At 48.0% G+C, this 22,456-nt stretch overlaps 1 protein-coding gene across 3 annotated transcripts in view; it reads left to right on the forward strand.

Moving 5' to 3' along the window:
* SIK3 (SIK family kinase 3) overlaps positions 1-22,456 on the forward strand; it is a 632,054-nt gene that overhangs the window by 464,334 nt on the left and 145,264 nt on the right. For 2 of the 3 annotated variants that reach the window (XM_085645705.1, XM_085645704.1), the window contains exons 9-14: positions 11,394-11,537; positions 17,347-17,427; positions 18,530-18,639; positions 18,886-19,039; positions 19,205-19,360; positions 20,098-20,168. In XM_085645705.1, coding sequence (XP_085501831.1) covers positions 11,394-11,537; positions 17,347-17,427; positions 18,530-18,639; positions 18,886-19,039; positions 19,205-19,360; positions 20,098-20,168 — 716 coding nt within the window. The remainder of the gene's footprint in view (positions 1-11,393; positions 11,538-17,346; positions 17,428-18,529; positions 18,640-18,885; positions 19,040-19,204; positions 19,361-20,097; positions 20,169-22,456) is intronic. The other variant, XM_085645703.1, reaches the window with a different exon arrangement.

Raw genomic sequence — 22,456 nt, forward strand, 5'->3', positions numbered from 1 at the left:
GTTCCTTATCCCCAATTCCCGGCTCCAGGTACGGATCCTTCGGGATTTCTGAATGCCATGTATGGCATTTTTCAGAGAGCATCCTTCCCATCCGGAGCACCAGCAGGTCCCGTGGGTCCGATGGCGTTTTCTCTAGGAGTGCCGCAGCAATACGCTCAGGCTCCTTTTCTGCCTTTTATGCCGATGGCGCCTTCTTGGCAGTTTCCGGCGCCGGTTGGGAATCCGGCTCGACCTCGGATGGATGGTCAATCTTCGGAGCCTTCTTTGACGCCGAGGCCGACTCCTTCGACGCCGCATCCGGCGCCGCCGACTCCACCTGTAGCGCCTCCGACGCCGATGCCTTTGGCTCCACCGACGCCGCGTACGACGTCGACGACGCCGGCACCCCGGAATCGATCGAGGCGGGAGGCCCAAAGGGTTTTGGAGGAGGAAAGATTTCGGGCTGAGGTGGAAGAAGGTGAAGTCGACTCTTCTTCGGATGAGTTTGGAGGTATAGAGGTAGCAAGTGGTTTGGATACCACCCCGGAGTGGGAGCATGCTTCTGCAAGGTCTTCTCCACCACAGGAATTGGCGCCCTACCATGTTGTGATCAAGAAGGCCGCGGAGTTGTTAGATCTGCAGCTGCCCTCTGTGGAATACAAGTCCAATCTGCTCACAGAGGTGTTGCACTCCCCGACGTCGGCTTCTGAGCCTTTGCTACCTTTCAATGAGGCTCTCTTGGAACCAGTATTGGAGGTGTGGAAGAAGCCTCTGTCAGCTCCAGCAGTTTGCAGGCAGGTGGCAAGGAGATACAGGGTTGCGCCAGGAGACCCGGATTTTTTATCCACGCATCCTTCTCCGGAGAGCCTAGTGGTGCAGGCTTCATGTTCTAAACATGCTTCGGGTGCTTTCCCCCAATCTCCTGCTGATAGGGAGTCGAAGAAAGTTGATCAGGCGGCCAAAAAGTCTTTCTCCTCAGGAAGTATGGCATTGAAGTCATCAAATGCTACGTGCTTGCTGGGGCGTTATGTTCATGCCCTGATGGACTCTATAAAAACTCTGGCCCCTAAGTTACCTGAGGGGGATAAGTCGTCCTTCATGGAGGTTGTGGCGGACACTCAGGCAGCTGCCAGGCAGGTGATCCAGTCTGGGCTGGATACGGCGGACTCTGTGGCGAGAATTATGGGGTCGTCCATTGCCGCGAGGAGACAAGCATGGCTCCGTTCCTCAGGGTTTTCTGCAGATGTCCAGGCCACGTTGGTGGATCTGCCCTTTGATGGACAAAAGTTGTTTGGGGAGAAGGCAGATTCTGCTCTTCAACGTTTTAAGGACAGTAGGTTAACGGCGAAGTCCTTGGGTCTGCAGGTTCCTGTGAGAGGTTCAACTTTCCGTAAGGCTAGGGGATTCGGAAGGTCATCCTTTCGCTCCTTCCGACAGCCACAACAACAGCAGCAACAACAGCAGCAGAATCCCCTCTATCGCTCCTATAGAGGGAAGCAAAGGGGTCGGAGAGGTTCTGGTCGTAACCCCTCTTCTTCCTCCTCCTCCTCTGCTCCAAATGAGGCTTCAGGGAAGCAGCCCTAGATCCCCCATCCCGGATCATGTAAGACCTGTGGGGGGTCGGGTGTCCTACTTTCTACGGGGTTGGAAATCTGTTACAACCGACCTTTGGGTTTTGAACCTCGTAGAGACTGGGTACGCCCTTCCCTTTCGGGAGTTTCCTCCCCCTTACCCTCCTTGCCAAGGTTATTGCTCGGAGGACCACCTGCTTCTCCTGCAGAAAGAAGTTCAAGCTTTGTTTCAGAAGGGCGCAATAGAGGTGGTTCCGGAGCAGGAAAGGGGTCAGGGATGCTACTCCCGGTATTTCCTGATCCCCAAGAAGGACGGCAGATTGCGTCCGATTCTGGACCTCAGAATCTTGAATTTTTACCTGAAACAGGAGAAGTTCAAGATGCTGACCCTTGCGCAGGTTCTTCAAGCGTTGCAGCAAGGAGACTGGATGGTGTCGCTCGACTTGCAGGACGCGTACTTCCATGTCCCAATCCTGAAGTCGCACAGGAAGTATCTCCGTTTTACGGTTGGGTCGCAACATTATCAGTTTGCGGTCCTCCCGTTTGGTCTTACTACTGCACCTCGAGTCTTCACAAAGGTGATGGCAGTGGTGGCTGCTCATCTCAGGAGGTCGGGGATTCCGGTTTTCCCCTACCTGGACGACTGGCTTCTGAAGGCAGAGTCCCCAGGGATGGTGCAGCGTCATCTGCAGGTGACAACTCAGCTGTTATTCGACTTGGGTTTTTCGATCAATGTGCCCAAGTCTCACCTGGTGCCCTCTCAACGCAACCTGTTTATAGGGGCAGTACTGGACACTACTGTGTGTCGAGCATTCCCTCCTCCTCAAAGGATTCTCGACATTCAGGAGATGGTCCCTTTATTCCACAGTGGAGCGGTTGTTCCAGTTCTGAAGGTCCTTCGCCTGCTCGGTCTGTTCGCTTCCTGCATTCTGTTGGTCAACCATGCACGCTGGCACATGAGGGCGCTCCAGTGGTGCCTCCGCAAGCAGTGGTATCAGCACAACGGGGATCTCGGGGAGTCGATCAAGATCTCCGGAGAAGCTGCAGCGGATCTGTCTTGGTGGAGCGTGGAGGGCAATCTGTCCCAAGGAAAGCCTTTCCATCTACCTCCATCGGTGGCCACAGTGATAACGGATGCCTCCACCCTAGGGTGGGGTGCTCATCTGGGGGATCTGGAGATCAAGGGTCTTTGGTCTCCAGAGGAGAGGTTGTTTCATATCAACCTTCTGGAGTTGCGGGCGATTCGTTTGGCACTCAAGGCCTTTCTCCCTTCCCTTCGCGGTCAGTCAGTTCAAGTCCTGACGGACAACACGACCGCGATGTGGTATATAAACAAACAGGGAGGAGTAGGGTCTCTTTGTCTCTGCCGAGAGGCCCTGCGTCTGTGGTCCTGGGCTCAGGACCATCAGATTTGTCTGATGGCAAATCATCTGGCCGGGGTGCTGAACGTGCGTGCGGACAGTCTCAGTCGGCAGTTCTCCGCCGACCACGAGTGGAGGCTCCATCCGGAGGTGGTTCGTCACGTCTTTCGGACGTGGGGGACTCCTCGGGTGGACCTGTTTGCCACCCGAGAGAACGCGCACTGCCCGTCATTCTGCAGTCTCCAGTTTCCGATGCAGGGGGCGTTGGGGGACGCGTTTCAGTTGAGTTGGGGTTCACGACTCCTTTACGCGTTTCCTCCCATACCCTTGATTCCTCGGGTTCTGAGGAAAATTCGCCAAGACCGGGCCCAAGTTATATTGATCGCCCCGGACTGGCCAAGAAGGGTGTGGTACACAGATCTTCTCCACCTCTCCTCGTGCCCTCCGCTCCGTCTCCCTCTGAGGGCAGACCTCCTCTCGCAGTCGGAGGGGCAGGTTCTACACCCCCACCTCCAGAGCTTACACCTTCATGCCTGGAGATTGAACGGGGCAACCTGAGTTCCTTCTCTCTCCCACCTGATGTGGTGGACGTTATTTTATCGGCCAGGCGACACTCCACCAAGTCCATTTACTCCTACAGGTGGTCGAAATTTGTTAAATGGTGTGGAGAGAGATCCATTGACCCTTTAAAGGCTCGTCTTTCTGATGTGCTTCAGTTTGCTCTTTCCTTGGCTCAGCAGGGCTGTGCTGTGGCCACGGTCAAGGGCTACCTTTCGGCCTTATCGGCATTTCTGTGCCTTCCAGATCAACCTTCGTTATTTAAATCTCCGGTTGTTCTGAGGTTCATCAAGGGCCTTACAAACATGTTTCCTCCTACTCCATTTGAAATGCCTCAGTGGGACCTTAATCTTGTCTTAACCTTTTTAATGGGGTCCCCATTTGAGCCTCTTCATAATTGTCCTTTGAGGCTGTTGTCCTTTAAGGTGGTTTTTCTTGTCGCCATAACCTCGGCAAGGAGGGTAAGTGAGCTTCAAGCTCTTAGTTCCAAACCTCCTTTTCTTACCTTACATGCTGAAAGGATGGTTCTCAGGACCAGGGCTGCTTTCCTGCCAAAAGTTGTTACTCCTTTCCATTTGGGGCAGTCTATTACCCTCCCTGTTTTCTATCCACCCCCTCATCCTTCCAAAGAAGAAGAAAGACTCCATCGCCTTGACCCGAAGAGGGCTATGAGTTTTTATTTGGACAGGACCAAGGACTTTCGTGTTGATGACCAGCTTTTTATTGGCTACGTTGGTCGTTCTAAAGGTAAAGCGGTGCACAAGCGCACGCTGTCAAGATGGATAATACTGACCATCAAGATCTGCTACGCCCTGGCTGGTAAGACTCCTCCTGAGGGTATTCGTGCTCACTCTACTAGAGCTAAGTCTTCAACATCTGCTCTGGCCCGGGGTGTTCCTGTGGCAGATATTTGTAAGGCCGCGACTTGGGCCTCCCTCCATACTTTCGCAAAGCATTATTGCTTGGACTCTGAGATGAGGAGGGAGGGCCACTTCGCGCGCTCTGTCTTGCAAGATTTTCTGGTATAGAAAGGTGGACACCCTCCTCCGGGAGTGGGGACTGCTGTGGGAATCTATTCACAAGGTGAGGAATCCACTGGCAGATGTATCCATCAGAAGAACAAGTTACTTACCTTCGGTAACGCTTTTTCTGGTGGATACAGTATCTGCCTGTGGATTCCTCACCAACCCACCCGCCTCCCCGTTGTCCACCTTTTGTATACCATGAAATAGGTCTTGTTTGAAATGCTTATATTTTCTCTTGTACATTTGTAGGTAATGCTTGTTCGATTAGCATTCCTTTGTTTTGTATGCTATGTATATGTATTGGTTTTTCTATATACTGTGTATACTTGGGATTGTCGTTGGTTCACCTGTTCGCCTCGAAGGCACGGAAAAAATGGGTGGAACTGACGTCATCACGCCGACGTGGGCTTCTTATGGCTCCGATGACGTCGTACGGAGTCGCGTGCGGAGCCGATGTATTGTGACGTCGCCCACGTCGACGTGGAATGCTGGGGAAGAAAAGTTCCGTGGAATGCTGGCGCAGGGGATATTCACAAGGTGAGGAATCCACAGGCAGATACTGTATCCACCAGTAAAAGCGTTACCGAAGGTAAGTAACTTGTTCGTTTGAAACATTTGACCAGATTTGCATGTGACATTCATGTTCTCTCGTTAAAGAGGGTGGTGCGTTTACTATTATAAATCATAAATCTCATCAAAATGTCATCAATACACATTTCTCCCCCAAAAAATGGTCACAAAAAGAAATCTTAAAAGGCCGGTCACCTACTTGGTCATTGTCAACTTGCACTGAACGTTGGCTGTATTGCTGTTGGCACACCCCATGGTCCGCTCTTAAAATTAAAAGCTTTTTTCTTATGGATACATCTGCCTGTGGATTCCTCACCTTTTGAATTACCCCAATGCGCAGCATTGCCATAGAAACTTTTCTCCTCAGCTCTCCCACATCAATGAGGACGTAACAATGGACCGGCTCTGCATATGACTACGCGTGGCATCATCGGAGCCATAAGAAGACCTCGTCGGCGTGCTGATGTCAGTTCCCTGTTTTCCATGTTGTCAAAGCGTAACATTTTTTTCCCCAGGCTCTCCATTTCTGGCAGTTTCTTTGCTGCTATTGCCGCGACTTTGTAGCCAGCAAAGATGACTACTTCGAGGAAGTCTGGTTTCAAACCGTGCAGAGAATGTGGGGGCCAGATGTCCATCACTGACCCTCATGAAGATTGTGAATGGTGTCTCTCGTCGGACCATGATGTCGCGACACACTCTTCAAAGTATGCGACTCCAAAGCTGGTGTTCCTTAGTCCCAGACGTCATCGCAGGGATGAGATCGCTCCGACTCCTTCACCGCAGATTTCTCCGGCCACGTCTCCGGCTACAAGAGTGACTCCACCGGCTCAGAGAGAGTCAACGCCGCCACCGTTGCCGAAGTCAACCACTCCACCTCTGGCTCCGGGGTCTCTGGCGCCGCAACTGGAGCTGAATTTTTGTGCCTCCTTGAATGGCTCCAGAGCCTGTGGTACCGGATCTGGCATATCGTGCTTTACCGGCTCTGATCCGTTGCATTTTTTAAATGCGATGTTCTGCTTGTTCGCCAGAGTTGCGGACCCTACTGGTGCACCTGTTTGCCCCATGGGTCCGTTGGCAAATTCCCTGTGGGGTTTGCCACCTCACTTTCCCCAGGCACCACTCATGCCTATGGCTCCAGTGAGTTGGCCTTCTCCGATGCCGAGATTTTCGATGCCGTTGCAGTCCTTGGAGGGACGAGCTCTTCTGGATGGTTCACCCCCAGCGCCGTCAGGTTCTGAACAGACTCCCACTCGACCGGCTTCGACTACTGTTCCAGTGGACCTCCCTTCGACACCGAACCCAAAGTAACAGGTGATGCATCTGGCACCACCGATGCCGGTTTCAAGGACTAGATCTCGGAGAGAGGCTCAAAGGCTGTTGGAGGAAGAAGAGTACCAGATGCAACATGGAGGGGCCGAGGAAGGAGAGATTGTAGATCCTGACACGGATTTTGAGGGATTGCAGGAGGTGCCTGGACACTTCTCCTGAGTGGGAGCTTTCATCACCAAAGGGCCTGCAGATGCAGGAAGTGACCACATATCATGCTGTGATCAGAAAGGCTGCAGACCTGTTGGAGTTGCCTCTTCCTACAGCGGAGTAAAGATCTAATATTCTTACGGAGATGCTCCATTCCCCTTCCTCTGTTTTAGAACCTTTGCTTCCCTTCAATGAGGTGTTGAAAGAGCCCATTCTGGATGTCTGGCAGAAGCCAATGTCTACTCCAGCGGTTTCCAGGACCTTGGCAAGGAGGTACAAACTGGCTCCGGAGCATCCTGCATATCTGTCCACCCGTCCTTCACTGGAAAGCTTGGTGGTCAAGGCTTCGTGCTCTTTAAGGCTGACTGCAGGTTTCTTCCCCTCCAGGCCTGTGGATAGGGAGTCAAAGAGCATGGAACAATCGGCAAAGAAGGTGTTCTTGTCGGGGAGTATGGCCCTTAAGTCCACAAGTGCCACATGTCTTTTGGGTCGCTACATCCATGCCCTCATGGGCTCAGCCAGGGAGGTTGTACCAAAGTTGCCTGAGGAAGTACCCAGGGCATTTCTCAGAGGTGTTGTCGGATTCCCAAGCTGCGGCCCGCCAAGTGAGCCAATCTGGTCTGGACAAGGCCGACTCGGTAGTAAGGACGATGGGATCGTCTGTGGCAACTAGGGGGCACGCATGGTTGCGTGGTTCGGGATTCCTGCCTGATGTCCAAGCTACATTGCTGGATTTGTCCTTCAATAGATCTTGCCTGTTTGGGGCAAAAGTAGATTTGGCGCTGCAGCGCTTTAAGGACAGCAAAGCCACTGTAAGGATTTTGGGGCTTCAGTCTCAACCCAGGAACATTGGGCAGTTCCGCAAGTTTTGTGGCTTTGGAAGAACCTTTCCCTTTCGTGCCAGGCAACAACCACAGCAGCAGCAGGCAAATCCCTTGTACAGGTTCTCCAGAGGAAAGGGCAGAGGTTGTCTGCAGGGTGCCGCACGACAGCAAGTCTCCTTCTCTTCTGCCCCTCCACCTGTTGTGGCAGGGAAGCAGCTCTAGAGCCACCATCCTAGAGCATGCTTGTCCCATGGGAGGACGGGTGTCCCATTTTCTACAGCATTGGAGGTCTGTTACTGCAGATCTCTGGGTTTAGAACATCGTAGAGAATGGGTATGCCCTACCCTTCCGGGAGTTCCTCCCTCTTTTCCCTCCCTGTCAGGGCTTTTGCTCGGAAGAGCATCTTCTGCTTCTCCAGCAGGAGGTCCTGTTGTTGCTGCGAAAGGGTGCAATCGAAGTGGTTCCGGAGGAGGAAAGGGGTCAGGGGTGTTACTCTCTGTGTTTCCTGATACCCAAAAAGGACGGTCATTTACGGCTGATCCTCAGGGTTTTCAACTTTTTCCTCAAACAGGAGAAATTCAAAATGTTGACCCTGGGTCAGGTTATTCTTGCGCTGGAGAAGGAAGACTGGGTGGTGTTGATCGATTTTACAGGATGCGTATTTTCACATTCCCATCCTGAAGTCACATCGGAAGTATCTCAGTTTTACTGTGAGGTCTCAACATTACTAGTTTGCAGTCCTTCCGTTCAGCCTTATTTAGCACCTTGTGTCTTCACAAAGGTGATGGCGGTGGTGGCATTTCATCTCAGAAGGTCAGGAATTCCTGTTTTTCCCTATCTGGGCGACTGGCTTCTCAAAGCAAAGTTGCCAGAGATGGTGCTGCATCATTTGCAGGTAGCAACACAACTGTTGTTCGAGTTGGGGTTTTCTATAAATGTACCCAAATCTCACTTGGTGCCCTCTCAGCGCAACCTCTTCATATGGGGCAGCACTGGACACTACTATAACTCGTGCCTTCCCACCTCTACAAAGTATTCAAGACATCCGGGCTATTATTCCACTTTTTCAGAATGGAGAGGCTATTCCCGTCCTGAAGGTCTTACACCTGCTCATTCTGTTTGCTTCCTGCATACTGTTGCTCAACCATGCACGCTGGTCCTCCAGTGGTGCCTCTGCAGGCAGTGGTTTCAACACAACAGAGATCTCGAAGAGGTGGTCAGAATCTCCAGAGACACTGCAACAGATCTGCTATGGTGGAGTGTTCCAGGCAACCTGTCTCGAGGGATGCGATTTCAACCTCCTTCTCCGCTGGCCACAGTGTTAACGGATGCCTCCACTCTGCGGTGGGGAACCCAGCTGGAGGTCAAAGGTCTTCGGTCTCCAGAGGAAAGATTGTTTCACATCAATCTTCTGACGATAAGTTTGGCTCTGAAGGTCTTCCTCCCTTCCGTGTCAGTCGGTTCACGTCCTAACGGACAACACTACCACAAATCGGTATTTCAACAAACTGGGAGGAGTAGGGTCGTATCTTCTCTGCAGCGAGGCTCTGTGACTCTGGTCCTGGGCTCGGATTTGCGTAATCGCAAGTCATCTGGCCGGAGAGCTGAATGTGCGTGCGGACAGTCTCAGTCGGCAGTATTCAACCAATCACAAATGTCGTCTCCATCCGGAGGTGGTCCTTCACATTTTCGGGATGTGGGGGTTTCCTCAGTTGGACCTGTTTGCCACTCACAAGAACGCGCACTGCCCGGCATTCTGCAGTCTCCAGAATCCAACATGGGGAGCTTTGTGGACCACGTTTCAGTTAGATTGGGGCTCAAAGCTTCTTTACGAATTTCCCCCATACCATTGATTCCTCGAGTTCTGAGGAAGATTCACCAAGACCGGGCCCAAGTCATATTAATTTCCCTGAATTGGCCGTGAAGGGTATGGTACACAGACCTCCTTTGTCTCTCATTGCAGCCTCCGCTCTGTCTCCCTCTCTGGGCAGACCTCCTCTCTCAATCGCAGAGGCAGGTTCTACACCCCCACCTCCAGAGCCTGCACCTTCATGCCTGGAGATTGAACGGGGCAACCCGAGTTCCTTCTCTCTCTAACCAGATGTGGTGGACATTATATTATCAGCCAAAAGATACTCCACTAAATCTGTATATTCTGGTAGGTGGGACCAGGTTGTTTAATGTGGTGGAGAGAGATCGATTGATCCTTTACAGGCCCATTTGTTTGATGTTCTGAGTTTCTCTCTTTCTCTAGTGCAACAGGGTTATGCAGTAGCCACTATTAAGGGCTACTTGTCTGCCTTTTCTCTGTTTGCCACATCAAACCTCGTTGTTTAAATCTCCCATAGTTATGAGATTCATTAAGGGTCTTGCTAGTAGGTTTCCTCCCTCTCATTTTATCATGCCTCAGTGGGATTTGAATTTGGTTCTCACATTCTTGATGGGTTCACCCTTTGAACCATTGCATAGTTGTCCCTTAAGGATTTTAGTGTTTAAAACTATATTTTTAGTTGCAATCACGTCCGCTAGCAGGGTGAGTGAATTGCAGGCTCTTAGTTCCAAGCCTCCCTTTACATCTTTCCATGCAGAAAAGATGGTTCTTAGGACCAGAGCATGCCTAAGGTGATCACTCCTTTCCACTTGGGGCAGTCCATCAGCTTACCCATTTTCTACCCTCCGCCTCACCCTTCTGAGGAGGAGAGACTTCATCGCCTGGACCACAAGAGGGCGGTCAGCTTCTACTTGGACAGGACTTCAGGTTCGACTATTAACTTTTCATTGGTTATGTGGGCAAGATGAAGGGCAAGGCTGTCCACAAAAGACCGCTGTCCAGGTGGATCAACCTGTGTATCAAGATCTGCTACACCTTAGCCAAGAAGGAGCCTCCTGAAGGTATTTACGCTCATTCTACCAGAGCTAAGTCTTCTTCTTCTGCTTTAGCTAGAGGTGTCCCTGTGGTAGACATCTGCAAGGCAGCAACTTGGGCCTCCCTCCACACTTTTGCAAAGCACTATTGCATGGATTCAGAGGGAAGGAGGGACGGCCATTTTGCTCGTTCTGTGCTGCAGGATTTTTTGTTGCAGGCAGGTACCCTCCTCCGGGAGCAGAACTGCTTGGGGAGTCCATTCAAAAGGTGACGAATCCACAGGCAGATGTATCCATCAGAAGAACAAGTTACTTACCTTCGGTAGCACTTTTTCTGGTGCATACAGTATCTGCCTGTGGATTCCTCAACTGACCCGCCTCCTCGTTGCCTGTCTGCTTATACTGGAAGATAATCAATGCATATCTTATGTGATTTATTGTTGGAATCATGTGATACCTGGCACTAGGAAATGTCTATTATGAAGAATTTCCGGGTTTGGTTGTGTTTGTATACTGTGTAAAATGTTGTCGTTTCACCCGTTCACCTCGAAGGCACTGAAATAATGGGTGGAACTGACGTCAGCACGCCTACGAGGTCGTCTTATGGCTTCGAGGACGTCACATGGAGTTGCGTGTGAAGCCGTTCCATTGTGACATCCTCGTCGGCATGGGAGAGCTGAGGAGAAAAGTTTCAGTGAATGCTGCACATTGGGGTGATTCAAAAGGTGATCAATACACAGGCAGATACTGTATACACCAGAAAAAGCGTTACCAAAGGTAAGTAACTTGTTCATTTGTTTCTAAAGAATATTCCTAACCAATAGTTGGTCGAATAATGCATTGCATGTAACATAAGAAGAGTTTCAGGCAAAACTGTTGTTACAGGTAAGTAACTAGTTTATTTTCATTGGTAAAGCAGATCAGGATTTCTAAGGAAATAATACTGAGATTAAATCTTGAAGCAAGCTCTAACCACTTACATAGCTGTACGCTATTTTTGGCACTCCTATTAGGCACAAATGGTGGCATCTGAGTTATTTATTTTGGGAAGTTATCTTTTCAGACAATGTCTAGATGTGTTATTTTTTTAGTCTTTATCTGTTTGGTGATGTGCACAAATATCTCGCCTTCCTGACTAAAGTATGAGTTACTCTCTCTTTGCAGTCGTTAAGGACGGATGCCTACGATCACTATAGCGCCATATACAGTCTTCTGTGTGACCGGTTGAAAAGGCACAAGAACCTGCGTATCGCCACTCCCCCCAGTGTTCCACGGGCCATGTCTTTCCAAGCACCAGTCAACGTGCAGGTAATCAGAGCCATCTAATAGGTCAGTCAGCACATCCAACTGCTAGACACAATTCAGAATTAACTGGTAGTAGGTTGAGATGTGGAGGACTGTTTGACAGGGACACAGTCCCATAAACCAAACAACCGTTCATAAAAAAGTCATTTTTCTGGAGTTGGGCATGTCTGAAATGTTTGTGATAAAAATGATTTTCAGCATGGGTTTGACTGCCGCTCTACGCCTCATCCCATTCATCTATAAGTTGCACTCCTCCGGGGAAAAAGGCGCTAATGAAAAAATAGCATTGCAAGTGTTTTTATCAGACCATCTTCATAATTTCAGACCTAAGATGGACTGTGTAGTGAATGAGAGGCAGTTATACTAGAACAATTCCAGTGATTTAGGAGTTCTGCATCGTAGGATTCTTATTGATGGCCATAAACGTTATAATATTTCTCCACTATGTGTGGGTCCCCAAGGCACTTCATATAAAAATATATATGATCAAGGAAAAAGAGTCCAACATGTTGCAGAGCACACACCAAAAGCTTTTTGCTGCCAAGATTTTCCGATGTTTAGACTACATGTAGTTTCACAAAAAAGAACCTTCCAAAAACATTGCTTGATCTTTCACAGAAATGGTCCTTTTTATGACTTTCCCGTCTTAAAGTAGGTTAAAAGATACCACCAATCCACAATACTTTTTATTTTAATGCTTTGCTGCCACTGTGATGGTGCCTCTTGCCCCTAAGTACACGCACAGAGGAGGATCCTGGGTGAAGACATCAGGAAAAGAGGAAAAACCATAACATTCTCATTGACATTTATCACACTTGCAGTTGAAGAGCTAGATGCTGGCAAAGGTATAAGCCCTACTTGTTCTCGGGTGAGAACAGGCTAACAGACTTGACTTTGACACTCTGCTACACTGATATAATCAGTAAGTCTTCAATGTTGAAGCATTCCAGGCACTCAATGGTGTCTCTTTTGATGTCAGCCTATCTTAATTTGTTCAGCTTAAATGCATAATTCCTGGAAGCGCCCACACCGTCAGGGCACCTTTCAACATGGCCCAAGTAGACATCAAAAATCTCAACAACCATCTTTACAAAAGAGGCCGAATATACGCCAAAGAAAAGTCTGAAGCTGCCACCATCTGCTGAGTCACCTACAAATCATTTGGGACTCCAAGGTTTGTCATTCTGATAGAAGATCCGCTGCAAGCTCTTTTCCAACCTCTCTATCTTCCACCTTCCCTGAGAATTGTATCAAGAAAAGTTCAAATTCTCCCGTTAGAGCGTTGTCTTGGACACTTAGAGCATCTCCTGGAGTCATTTCTCATCTTGAAACACCTCAGTCTGTGTTGAGGGATTCAGAGTCTTCACACACACACACACACACACACACACCAAGGAAGTGCATGAGAATGAGATCCATGATCTCCTTGTTCTTGCACACACTCCATAGACTCACCCAATCTCATATCCACCCATGTCTGTAGCAGGTTCACCATTAACTATCTCTGCAGAGGATTGCTCACCAACTTTCATCATATTTTTTTGAGGGGGGTATCTAAATTAAACAATTCACTGTAGACATCATTGACATCAGTGTTTGTTAAAAAGGAGACATTCCAGCCTCCAGAAGGCAAATTCCTAACACTGGCCAGTGTAAAAACAGCAACCCTATGTCTGTTCAAAAAATACCAGCCTCTCCAGCAGGATCCACATTTCTTGGGAGTCTGATTCCATTATGTAATCTTCTATAGTCTCGGTTGTGAGAAGGAGGCATGTATTGACACCTGAAACATCAGTTCTACCTGATGGAGAAAATAAGAGCATGGATGTTTCCGGGAATAAAATAGGTGCTACTTCTACCGCTGCACTAAAGTCAGTGTGAGTAATTGCTCTTTTGGACCTTTATGAGGGGAAATTGTGGAAGGGCTTAAATCCTGCAGTGATGACCAACCGAAACTAGTATGCAGGATTTTGAGGAGATGGTGCATGAAGCTTCTCTTGTCTCAAATCAGGTCATCAGTACCACATTGGTGGAGTTAGCAGTATCTGACTGTTAACATAGCATCACTCTGCACCACTTTTCCTGATTGTGCTTGATCGTCTTGAAGCCTGATGTGCACTGAAACTTTCCAACCTCCCCTATTCAGATTCCTCATTGTTCAGTCAGACGAACTGAAAAAGAACTGTTGAAAAGAATGAGGCTGAGACCCTGAATTGAGTGGGTTTTGAGATGAAGAAAGGATTTAAGTCACAGTACAGGCCCAGAGACCACAATTGTTTTCTTCAGCCATTCAGTCGCTTAGTTGTTCCTTAAGCCACTCTAGTGGGGGAGCAATATTGGAAGAGTGGGGAAGATCACGAAGGACAAGTGAGTGGCGAGTATTGTAAGAGATGGGTATTATCTGCCTTTCAGTCCTTTCTGCTTGCTCCACAATTCCAACTAGTTATTCAGTGGAAGGAAGCTACTTCATTACTAAAAAGATGTAAAGTGGAACCAGCTCTTACCCTCGCTGTTGGGAAAAGCACCTATTCAAAATATTGTCTGGTTCAGAAAAAATCCAGAAGAATTAATTCACTTCGGTCCTCAATATACGGACCACCAACTGAATCAAAAGGGAAAACATTTCTATACAGGCATTCCATCAAATATTATCTCATTTCAGGCTGTATGCTAAAGATCTGCAAGTGCTTACTTTCACGTTCGCATTACAATGAAATACTGAAAGTACCTGAGGTTTGTAGTAGGAACATCAGGGTACCAACATGCAGTCCTTCCATTTGGTCTGACATTTTCCCATCAGGCATTTTTCAGAATAATTGGCGGTAGTGACAGCCCAACTTTGATGTCAAAATGTTTTAATCTTTTCTTACCTCAGTGATTTGTTGATAAAGCGTACCCCCACACACAAAAAAAGTGGAGAAAGGCTTTCAAACAAAGGACCTGTTTACAGGCTACTAGTAATATTCTGACCTATGCATAAACTCTTGTTCACGCATGGGGCGGAATTTACGAGTTTTAAGGTATTTAACACATCTGATAATTATTAGATGCTTTAAATAACTCAATATTTGTTACGTTGCTGAAGGATAAACCTGGTGAAATTATCAGGGGATAACATAGGTTATTTGCCATATCATGCAGATTTTGGTGTGTTAAACGCCAGTATCCTCATGTTATACCCCATGAACTCGTATTAGGTGTTATTTGTTGCAGCTGATAAACAATGTAACCTGTGGTATCTTTATCAAGGGCGATAAATAACGCCTTAGCTCGTAATCAGGCTCTTAGTCTCTTATATGCATTCCGGGTCTGCCAATAAACATCCAAAAGTCATATCGGCCAGTCCCAGTTCTGATTTTTCTGGGGGCGACACAGTGCAAGGGAAGGTATTTACTTCAGAGAAGAGAATCTCATCAATCTGGCAGAAAAGCCAACTTCTGAAGGCCTCCAATCTGTCGACCCATTGAATCTATTCCCTGCTAGTGCTTAAGGTATCCTGTATTTCTATTGCCTCAAATGCAGTATTACATATGATGCCACTCCAGCAAAGTCTGGAACATCAATGATCTCAGAAGAACGACTGGGACAACAAGCTGTTTCCGCAGGAACCACCAACTGAAAAGAGTGTAATGGATGTATGTCTTTCTGAATGGGGAGCCCATCTAGGAGCTTTGTCTGTGCAAGGTCCTGGGTCAGAGAAGAAGAGTTCTCACCACACCAATAACCTGGAACTCAGGTCTACCTAGCTCTCTAGGCCTTCCTAGACTTAACGACTAAGAATATTCTTATTCATATACAACAGCCATGCGCCACCGGAAGAAATAAGGGTGCACACGATCAAGACCTCTATCACTGGAGTCACTGAAAATTTTGTCTGGCTTTGATCAATGGACTATCAAAGGCAATTCACTTACCGGAATCCTTGAACCAGCAAGTAGATTTTGTAAGCCAATTTTACAAATAAAATCACAAATGGATTCTAGATGGCATTCGTCGCCTAATCTTCAGGTTGTTAGTATCAAATGATCGATCTCTTTGCAACTTAGTTGCTCATACTGGATATATAGTTTTTTTTATTACTCATGCCCAAGGGCGACGAGATATTTAACATCTTTAAGATTTCTACTCTGTTCTTTTGTTTGACTTTCAATGAAAATCTTACAATGCAAAAGAAATGGTTACTTATTTGTGTTCCTGGCTCTGCATCTTAAGAGACTTCATTGATGTCATAAATGGCCCTCCCTTCTCCCTGGCTTCGTCATCTGGTATAAAAATCATCTCAAATGGATTCGTATTCTCCATTATTAGCTTAAAAAAAGACCTTAATCTCTGAGGCTACTGCCAGTACATGGCATCATTGGCATTGAAAGCTCCTATTCCTCAAAAGGGGCAGGATTTTGTTTTCAACTCTTCTACCACAAGTCTTATCTATCTGATCTTTTCCCTAATAGACCTATAGGCAGCAGATTCTGTGAGGGATGTGGCAATGCAATTTTTGGGAATATGTTTATTGTGGGACAACATATGCCTAAAATTCGTAAAAGCTTGACTGGGTGTGCTGCAGCATGTTGGACTCTTCACCCTTTCTGTTCAGATATGTGTATTTTTTTAATGAATTGTGCCATGGCCCACCGCACTCAGTGACGAGTTATTCGTTCGTTGGTGACTTCAGTGAAAATTCCTGCAGTTCAGAACCAGAACTACAAGTAACTATTTCTTTCCCAGAAACAAACTCTCCACTCTTGTCCCACCTTTTATCTACTTTATTCTTCATATGCGCGTGTGGTTGCTGCCCTTAGTTTTAGAGTGGGTTTGACAAGCATGTTAATGTGTGCAGTCCCCATGCAGTAGTGTTCCTCTCTTACTTCTGTTTGCTTCACAATGTCTGGAAACCACTGTGATGGCTTCAGGTGTGGGCATCTAAGCTTATCCCCATACTTGATTGGACATAGAATGGGTGATATGTACATTCTGCACTTCCAAAGTGGGGTGAATAGGCCAAGGCGGTGGTGCTTGAATCACCACTGTGCTGAGGATTTGCCCATTAGGAAGTGGCTCTTCATCGAGGACTTAAATCCCGTGAGATAAGGTGCGTGCCTAGAAGGCAGATATTTTGCCCTCCACTGATGTGGGCCACGGAAATGGAGTTAGCACAAGTGTTCTTGGGTTTAAAGAGGGTGAAGGTCTGCCAAGCACATTGCCTGCCTTATGGAATATCTGCAGAGGGTCTGAGCCATATAGAAGTGGGTGATATGCCATAGTAAGAGGCTTAAATCTGGTTCTTTCTTATGGATATCTTCCTACAGAAGCAGGAAGTAGGATGGCAGTGGGAGGAAGAGAGAGAAGATGGTGAAGTTGATAACTTTATAGCTCACATAAGATTAACTGTCTACTCTTGAAATATTGACAGGCTGTGGCTTGACTCCAGCTTCCTTTTGTGCTTTACCTCTAGACCGGGGAAGGCCATGGCACCTTTAAAGGGAACACCTCTGTGCAGGTAGCTGATGCGCTTTACAAATTACAAAATGAACATGAACGGGGCTGTATGATTGACAAGAACATCTAGGGTCGGGTCGTACAGTCTGGTGAAAAAATAGAAATCTGTTTTTCAGTTAGATCCCACAACTGAGAGATCATGACATATCACCCATACACAGGTGGCCCTTGAATTGCCATGGATACATGTGCTGGTGTATTCTGGTGCAGGGTTTGAAAGTTACCTTGGTAAACTTCTCACTTCTTCAGTGATAGGGTGGGGTGTGGCAAGCGGGATCTCTGCATTGTCAGCACTCACCTCTCCTCCTCTTCTCAGCAGGCAGAGCCATCAGGGAATGCTCTGAGCATGAACGTGCCGCAGGTGCAGCTCATCAACCCAGAGAACCAGATTGTAGAGGCAAGTATTCACTTCCTGTCAAGGTACTGCAGAGCGGCGGCCATTTTGGGCCACCGAAGGGCCTTCTTCAGAAGATCCACATGTTCTCTGCTGTGTCTGATATTTTTTAGTGGGCTGCTTATCAGGGGGGCTCCTTCTCCCCCGGTTTGCTAGCCTACACTACTCTGTGGAGTTGTTTTTGAAACATTGAATATTGTAATGTCTGACTTTGTTTTTTTCTGCTGTCATAACGAATATCTCGAAGCACCTGGTTTGTTGGTCATTTTCTCATCACTATCGATGCCCATTTTAGGTGGTTAATATGATATTTGTGTTTTTGAAAGTGCCTATTAGCTGGTGCATTTTTTTCTTTAATTACTGTCACATACTAACACAAATATTTTCAGGCATGCCTTGATTTTGGGGCTTTTTTCGTTGAGTAATTTTCAAAGTTTACTTTGCCTCTCAATCAGCTTGTTTACTTTTTAAATTATTTTTGCCTGGGTTTCCCGTTAGGTCGTTTCCTTTTTGGTGGGCAGTTTCTTTTTTCATTCCTGTGTCGTTTTCTCTGAGAATGCAGTGCTTTAAAACTTTAGTTTAGAGTTTTCAATGCACGTTTTGTTAATAGAACTGGTTTTCCTTTTATGGCATGAGGTCTGACTAAAAACATGCAAGGTTCAGGTGGAGCACTGCCAAATGTCTTTGTGCTTATCTAGAGCGAGACTGGGGCACTTATTCAATTTTCTATTTTGCTTGAGTGATGACCTAACATGATTTCGCATGGATGGTACATCTTACTCTTTTGTACTTGTTTAATCCTGCTGAGATTTCTTTTCTTTTTGCAACTTAAAGAAAGGCTCCTAGTGGCAAAAAAAGTAATAATGCAGGACGGATTTCTGTTATTTCTCCATGACTGCTAGACATTCTGTACTTCTCACCAACCCATGCTGGCTACTGTGAGAGGTGGCAGTAGTATTCTGGCAGTTGGCAGGGCGTCTGTCTTTTGTGCCCCAAAAAGATATAAAACACTTGCCGATGAACTTAATTTGTCTATTTGGCATAATGTCTGTTACTTTGACCCTCTTTTGTCCCAATCTTAAATTGTTTGCTTTGGGTGTTGCAGGCTGATGGAACAATGAATCTGGACAGCGATGAGGGTGAGGAGCCATCGCCTGAGGCGCTGGCACGGTACCTCTCCATGAGGAGGCACACGGTGGGCGTGCCAGACCCGCAGTGAGTATCAACCTATAGCTCTGGGTTCAAGCTGTGTGTGTCATGTACATATGTCGTGGAACCTGGAACATTTGCAGCCCTCTCTTAGCTTCACATAGTTCCAAGGGAAGGTGAGTCTGTGCTGTAGGGTGTTCATTTTCTACGAGATTCTCTCTGCAGACAGCAAGGCGGGCTGTGTATTTTCAGGGGATTGAAGGGGTGTGCAGGCTCTGCGACTTTTTAATTATGGGTATTTGGCGTTCACAGCACGGAGGTGACCGAAGATATGCAGAAGCTTCTCCCTGGTTTCCCACGAGTGACCCCTCAAGCTGCCTTCCAGCCCACTGCCCCCAACATGAACTTTATGCACAACTTGTTGCCTGTGCCCCACCTGCAGCCGAGTGGGCAACTTGAGTACAAGGTACGTTTGTGTCTCTTTAGTATAGCCACAGTGCATCTGGAGTTTAGGTTCAAGCACAGTGGCTATTCGTAGCCAGGGGTGGGGGATGAACTGGATGAAGTCGGAAAGGTAATTATTGGTATCTTCCCTGAATCTTATTGACCTAAGACAACTTCACCCTTCCAGGAGCAGTCCCTCCTGCAGCCGCCCACCTTACAGCTGCTGAATGGAATGGGTCCTCTTGGCCGGCGAGCGTCTGATGGTGGAGCCAACATTCAGCTGCATGCGCAGTTGCTTCTCAAGCGCCCAAGAGGCCCATCCCCTCTGGTCACCATGACGCCGGTGAGTAGAGCAATGTTAGGGTTGCTTTATGGAGAGGACCAGATGAACAGGATGAACTTTATAACAAAGTGGCTGTAGGCATTAGTTGAAGAGAACCAGGGGGGAGCTGTGTGGCTTTAAATGCAACGTTTTTAGGGTGCAGGAGATGAGACCCGAGCCGGTGGGCCCAGATGGCAAGTAACAGATGGCTGAACTAAGATGGCGGTAGCAACAAGGCTGGAAGAAATGAGACTGGGGATTCAAGTTCCAAGTGGGAGGAAATGAGATGAGGACTGTAACTCTCTGTAAGTGGAAGCTAAAAGACCAGAGGTGTCACTGTAGGGGGCCAAAGGTGCAAGGCAAATTATCAAAGAGGATTCTACAGAGTGTCTTCAAATGGACAAATAGTACCATAGTTTTCAAACAGGACTTACTGTAGGGACTCGGATGTTAGTTGGTACACCAGTGAGCTTTGCATATGGAAACCAAACACTATTTGTCAGGATCATAGAGTGATGGCAGCATCATAGTCAGCCCAGCAGGTTAATGATAAAGCATCACAGATGGGGAACTCCATTGGTGGCTCGCTGGGGGGCGGACAAGGGACCTTTGCAAGGAGATTGTTGAAGGGCCTTTGCTGTTGGAGAGTGACAGGCTATAGATGAAGTGCATACATAGAGTGGCTTGGTTTGTGCATGGTGAGGTCCCTTTTTTATGTGGTGCCTCTCTGAAAACCATGTCTTACTTTCTTCCTGTAGGCTGTGCCGGCTGTGACCCCAGTGGACGAGGAGAGCTCGGACGGGGAGCCCGACCAGGAAGCCGTACAGAGGTGTGTTGTTGTGCCTTCTTGTAAGACATGAGCAAAGTTGTGAAACCTCCAGGTGTATGAACAATACACATGATCAATACATGCAGCTGCACCTATTCCTTCTTTCCTTACCTTTTTCGTTCCGACCTTGCCCATATTGGTATCTTCTTAATCAGTTGTGCCACTTTCATGCTTTAACATATTTTGTAAAACAGACATAAAATGAAATATCACCACAAATGAATTTTTGGGTAATGTGTCCAGAAGAGTAGTGTGCAAAACCTTTAACACATCTATCAGGGAAGGATATTCACTTACATGGTAGGGGGTGCTCTTACAGTGGAATTCTGCCTCCACGCCTATAACTCCTCCGCCCTCCTCGTCCTCCATTTACATCAGATGTGGGAAGTTGTTGTTCATTCAAACAAAAGACCCCTGGCGTGAAAAGCCCATATAAACTACGGACTCGACAATTAGTGAGTGATGGCGGAGGTCCTGCTGCAGAGCACATCCAGCAACTGTGTGTATATTCCTCGCTTCTAAGTCATGATCCACAGTGAGCCCGTTGAGAGCACTGGGGTCAACGTCTCAGAGATGTCAGCGCTCTGCTAGTTTCTGCTGTGTGGTTTCGTTGTGACCTACAGGTTTCTTTTTTAGATGTTCTCTGTTAAGGGTGTGCACACTACAGTTCAGGTTCGGTGAAGGACTTCATTAGGAGAGTCTGCGCTCACCTCTTGAGAGCATGATTTAGTGCCCCACTTGAGAGTAGAACTGCCCCTAAAAGAAGGCAGGAGCTTTCTATTGAAGCTAGTCTGGACCACTACCTGCTGCCACAGACACAGAGGCGCAAGGGACAGAGTGTGGGGGTACCGCGTTAATTCTCAATAGCAGGGCTAGGCTTTTTTCTTCTCATTTCAACCCACAGATCCGGCCACTGTCTAATGCTATTTTTGGAGTGAAAAGGCAGGTGCTTTACTCTTTCATGGTACTGTGAGCACTGGGAAGCTGTGTTGAATTTGTGCAAGTTATAGAATGTACATCCAGCCTTCTGCAGTTGTGCAGAGGGCCCATAAGTGATTTATTTAAAAAAATACCTGTTAGGGCTCCGCCATCCTTTGAATTGATCGAGTGGAGCCTTGTACCGTCAGTTGCTAGCCTAAGAGGGAAAGCACTTGCTATAAACAGGTCCACTGCATTAGTGTCTTTGGGTGGATCTGTCGCTGTGCCCAGTGCCCTCACCCATATCAGCTGTTCCGATGAGACCAGCCACAGGCTTAGCTGTTCAGTCTAGATTTCGTGCCACGCATTAATGTGGCAAAAAGGACAGAAGATGGATGGAATGTTGAACAATGCAAACATTCACCTGCAGTCAACAGATCTGGGGTGCCGCTCGTTCACCGGAATCAGCGTTGGTGCACTTGGACTGCGAGGCCCAGCAGCCCCTGACCTTCCTGCTGCCTGCCTCTTCCTTGCGACCCGCCCTTGGAGCCTACATTAACTCTCGCGGCCCCCGCTTCGCGGGAGCCGCTCGTTCACCGGAATCAGCGTTGGTGCACTTGGACTGCGAGGCCCAGCAGCCCCTGACCTTCCTGCTGCCTGCCTCTTCCTTGCGACCCGCCCTTGGAGCCTACATTAACTCTCGCGGCCCCCACTTCGCGGGTGCCGCTCGTTCACCGGAATCAGCGTTGGTGCACTTGGACTGCGAGGCCCAGCAGCCCCTGACCTTCCTGCTGCCTGCCTCTTCCTTGCGACCCGCCCCCTGCACATCCTCATAATACCGCTAACCTATTTCCGCAGCGCGGAACGCAGCGCGGGCGAAGCCCGGGCCAAGGGCTGGCCCGTCTGAGCCCGTCAGAGACCGACTGAGGCCGGGACGGGCCACCCATCTTGGTTCATCAGGTGAGCTGCGCATATGCGAGTATTTGTCGCCAGGGAGTTGCTCTACTTGACTGTGTTGCTGGGCTAGGACGCCAATCTGTTACTCCCTTGCCACCTGCACCTCACAAGTTCACACATAATCCAATGGCCTCTGTTGGTATGAGGAAGGGCCGGAAGTCCCTTAGCGGGGCTGGAGTGGTCGGAACCTTGGATAACTTTATATTTAGAGCTGCTTCAGTCCTGCAGAAAGAAATTGAACTTACCGAGAAAAGACTCTCTCTTGATTTAGTGCATAACAAACGTTCTTCATTGGGTTACATTGCTTCAGCAAAGTCACCAGCAGCTACAAATGTATCTATTCCAGCTTCTGATATTAGCTCATCGCTACTGAGCGAAACTGTTGCTGTAACGGCAAATAGCAATGTCTGTTC

This window comes from Triturus cristatus, chromosome 3_1 (assembly GCF_964204655.1).
Source record: "Triturus cristatus chromosome 3_1, aTriCri1.1, whole genome shotgun sequence".
NCBI classification, from domain to species: Eukaryota; Metazoa; Chordata; class Amphibia; order Caudata; family Salamandridae; genus Triturus; species Triturus cristatus.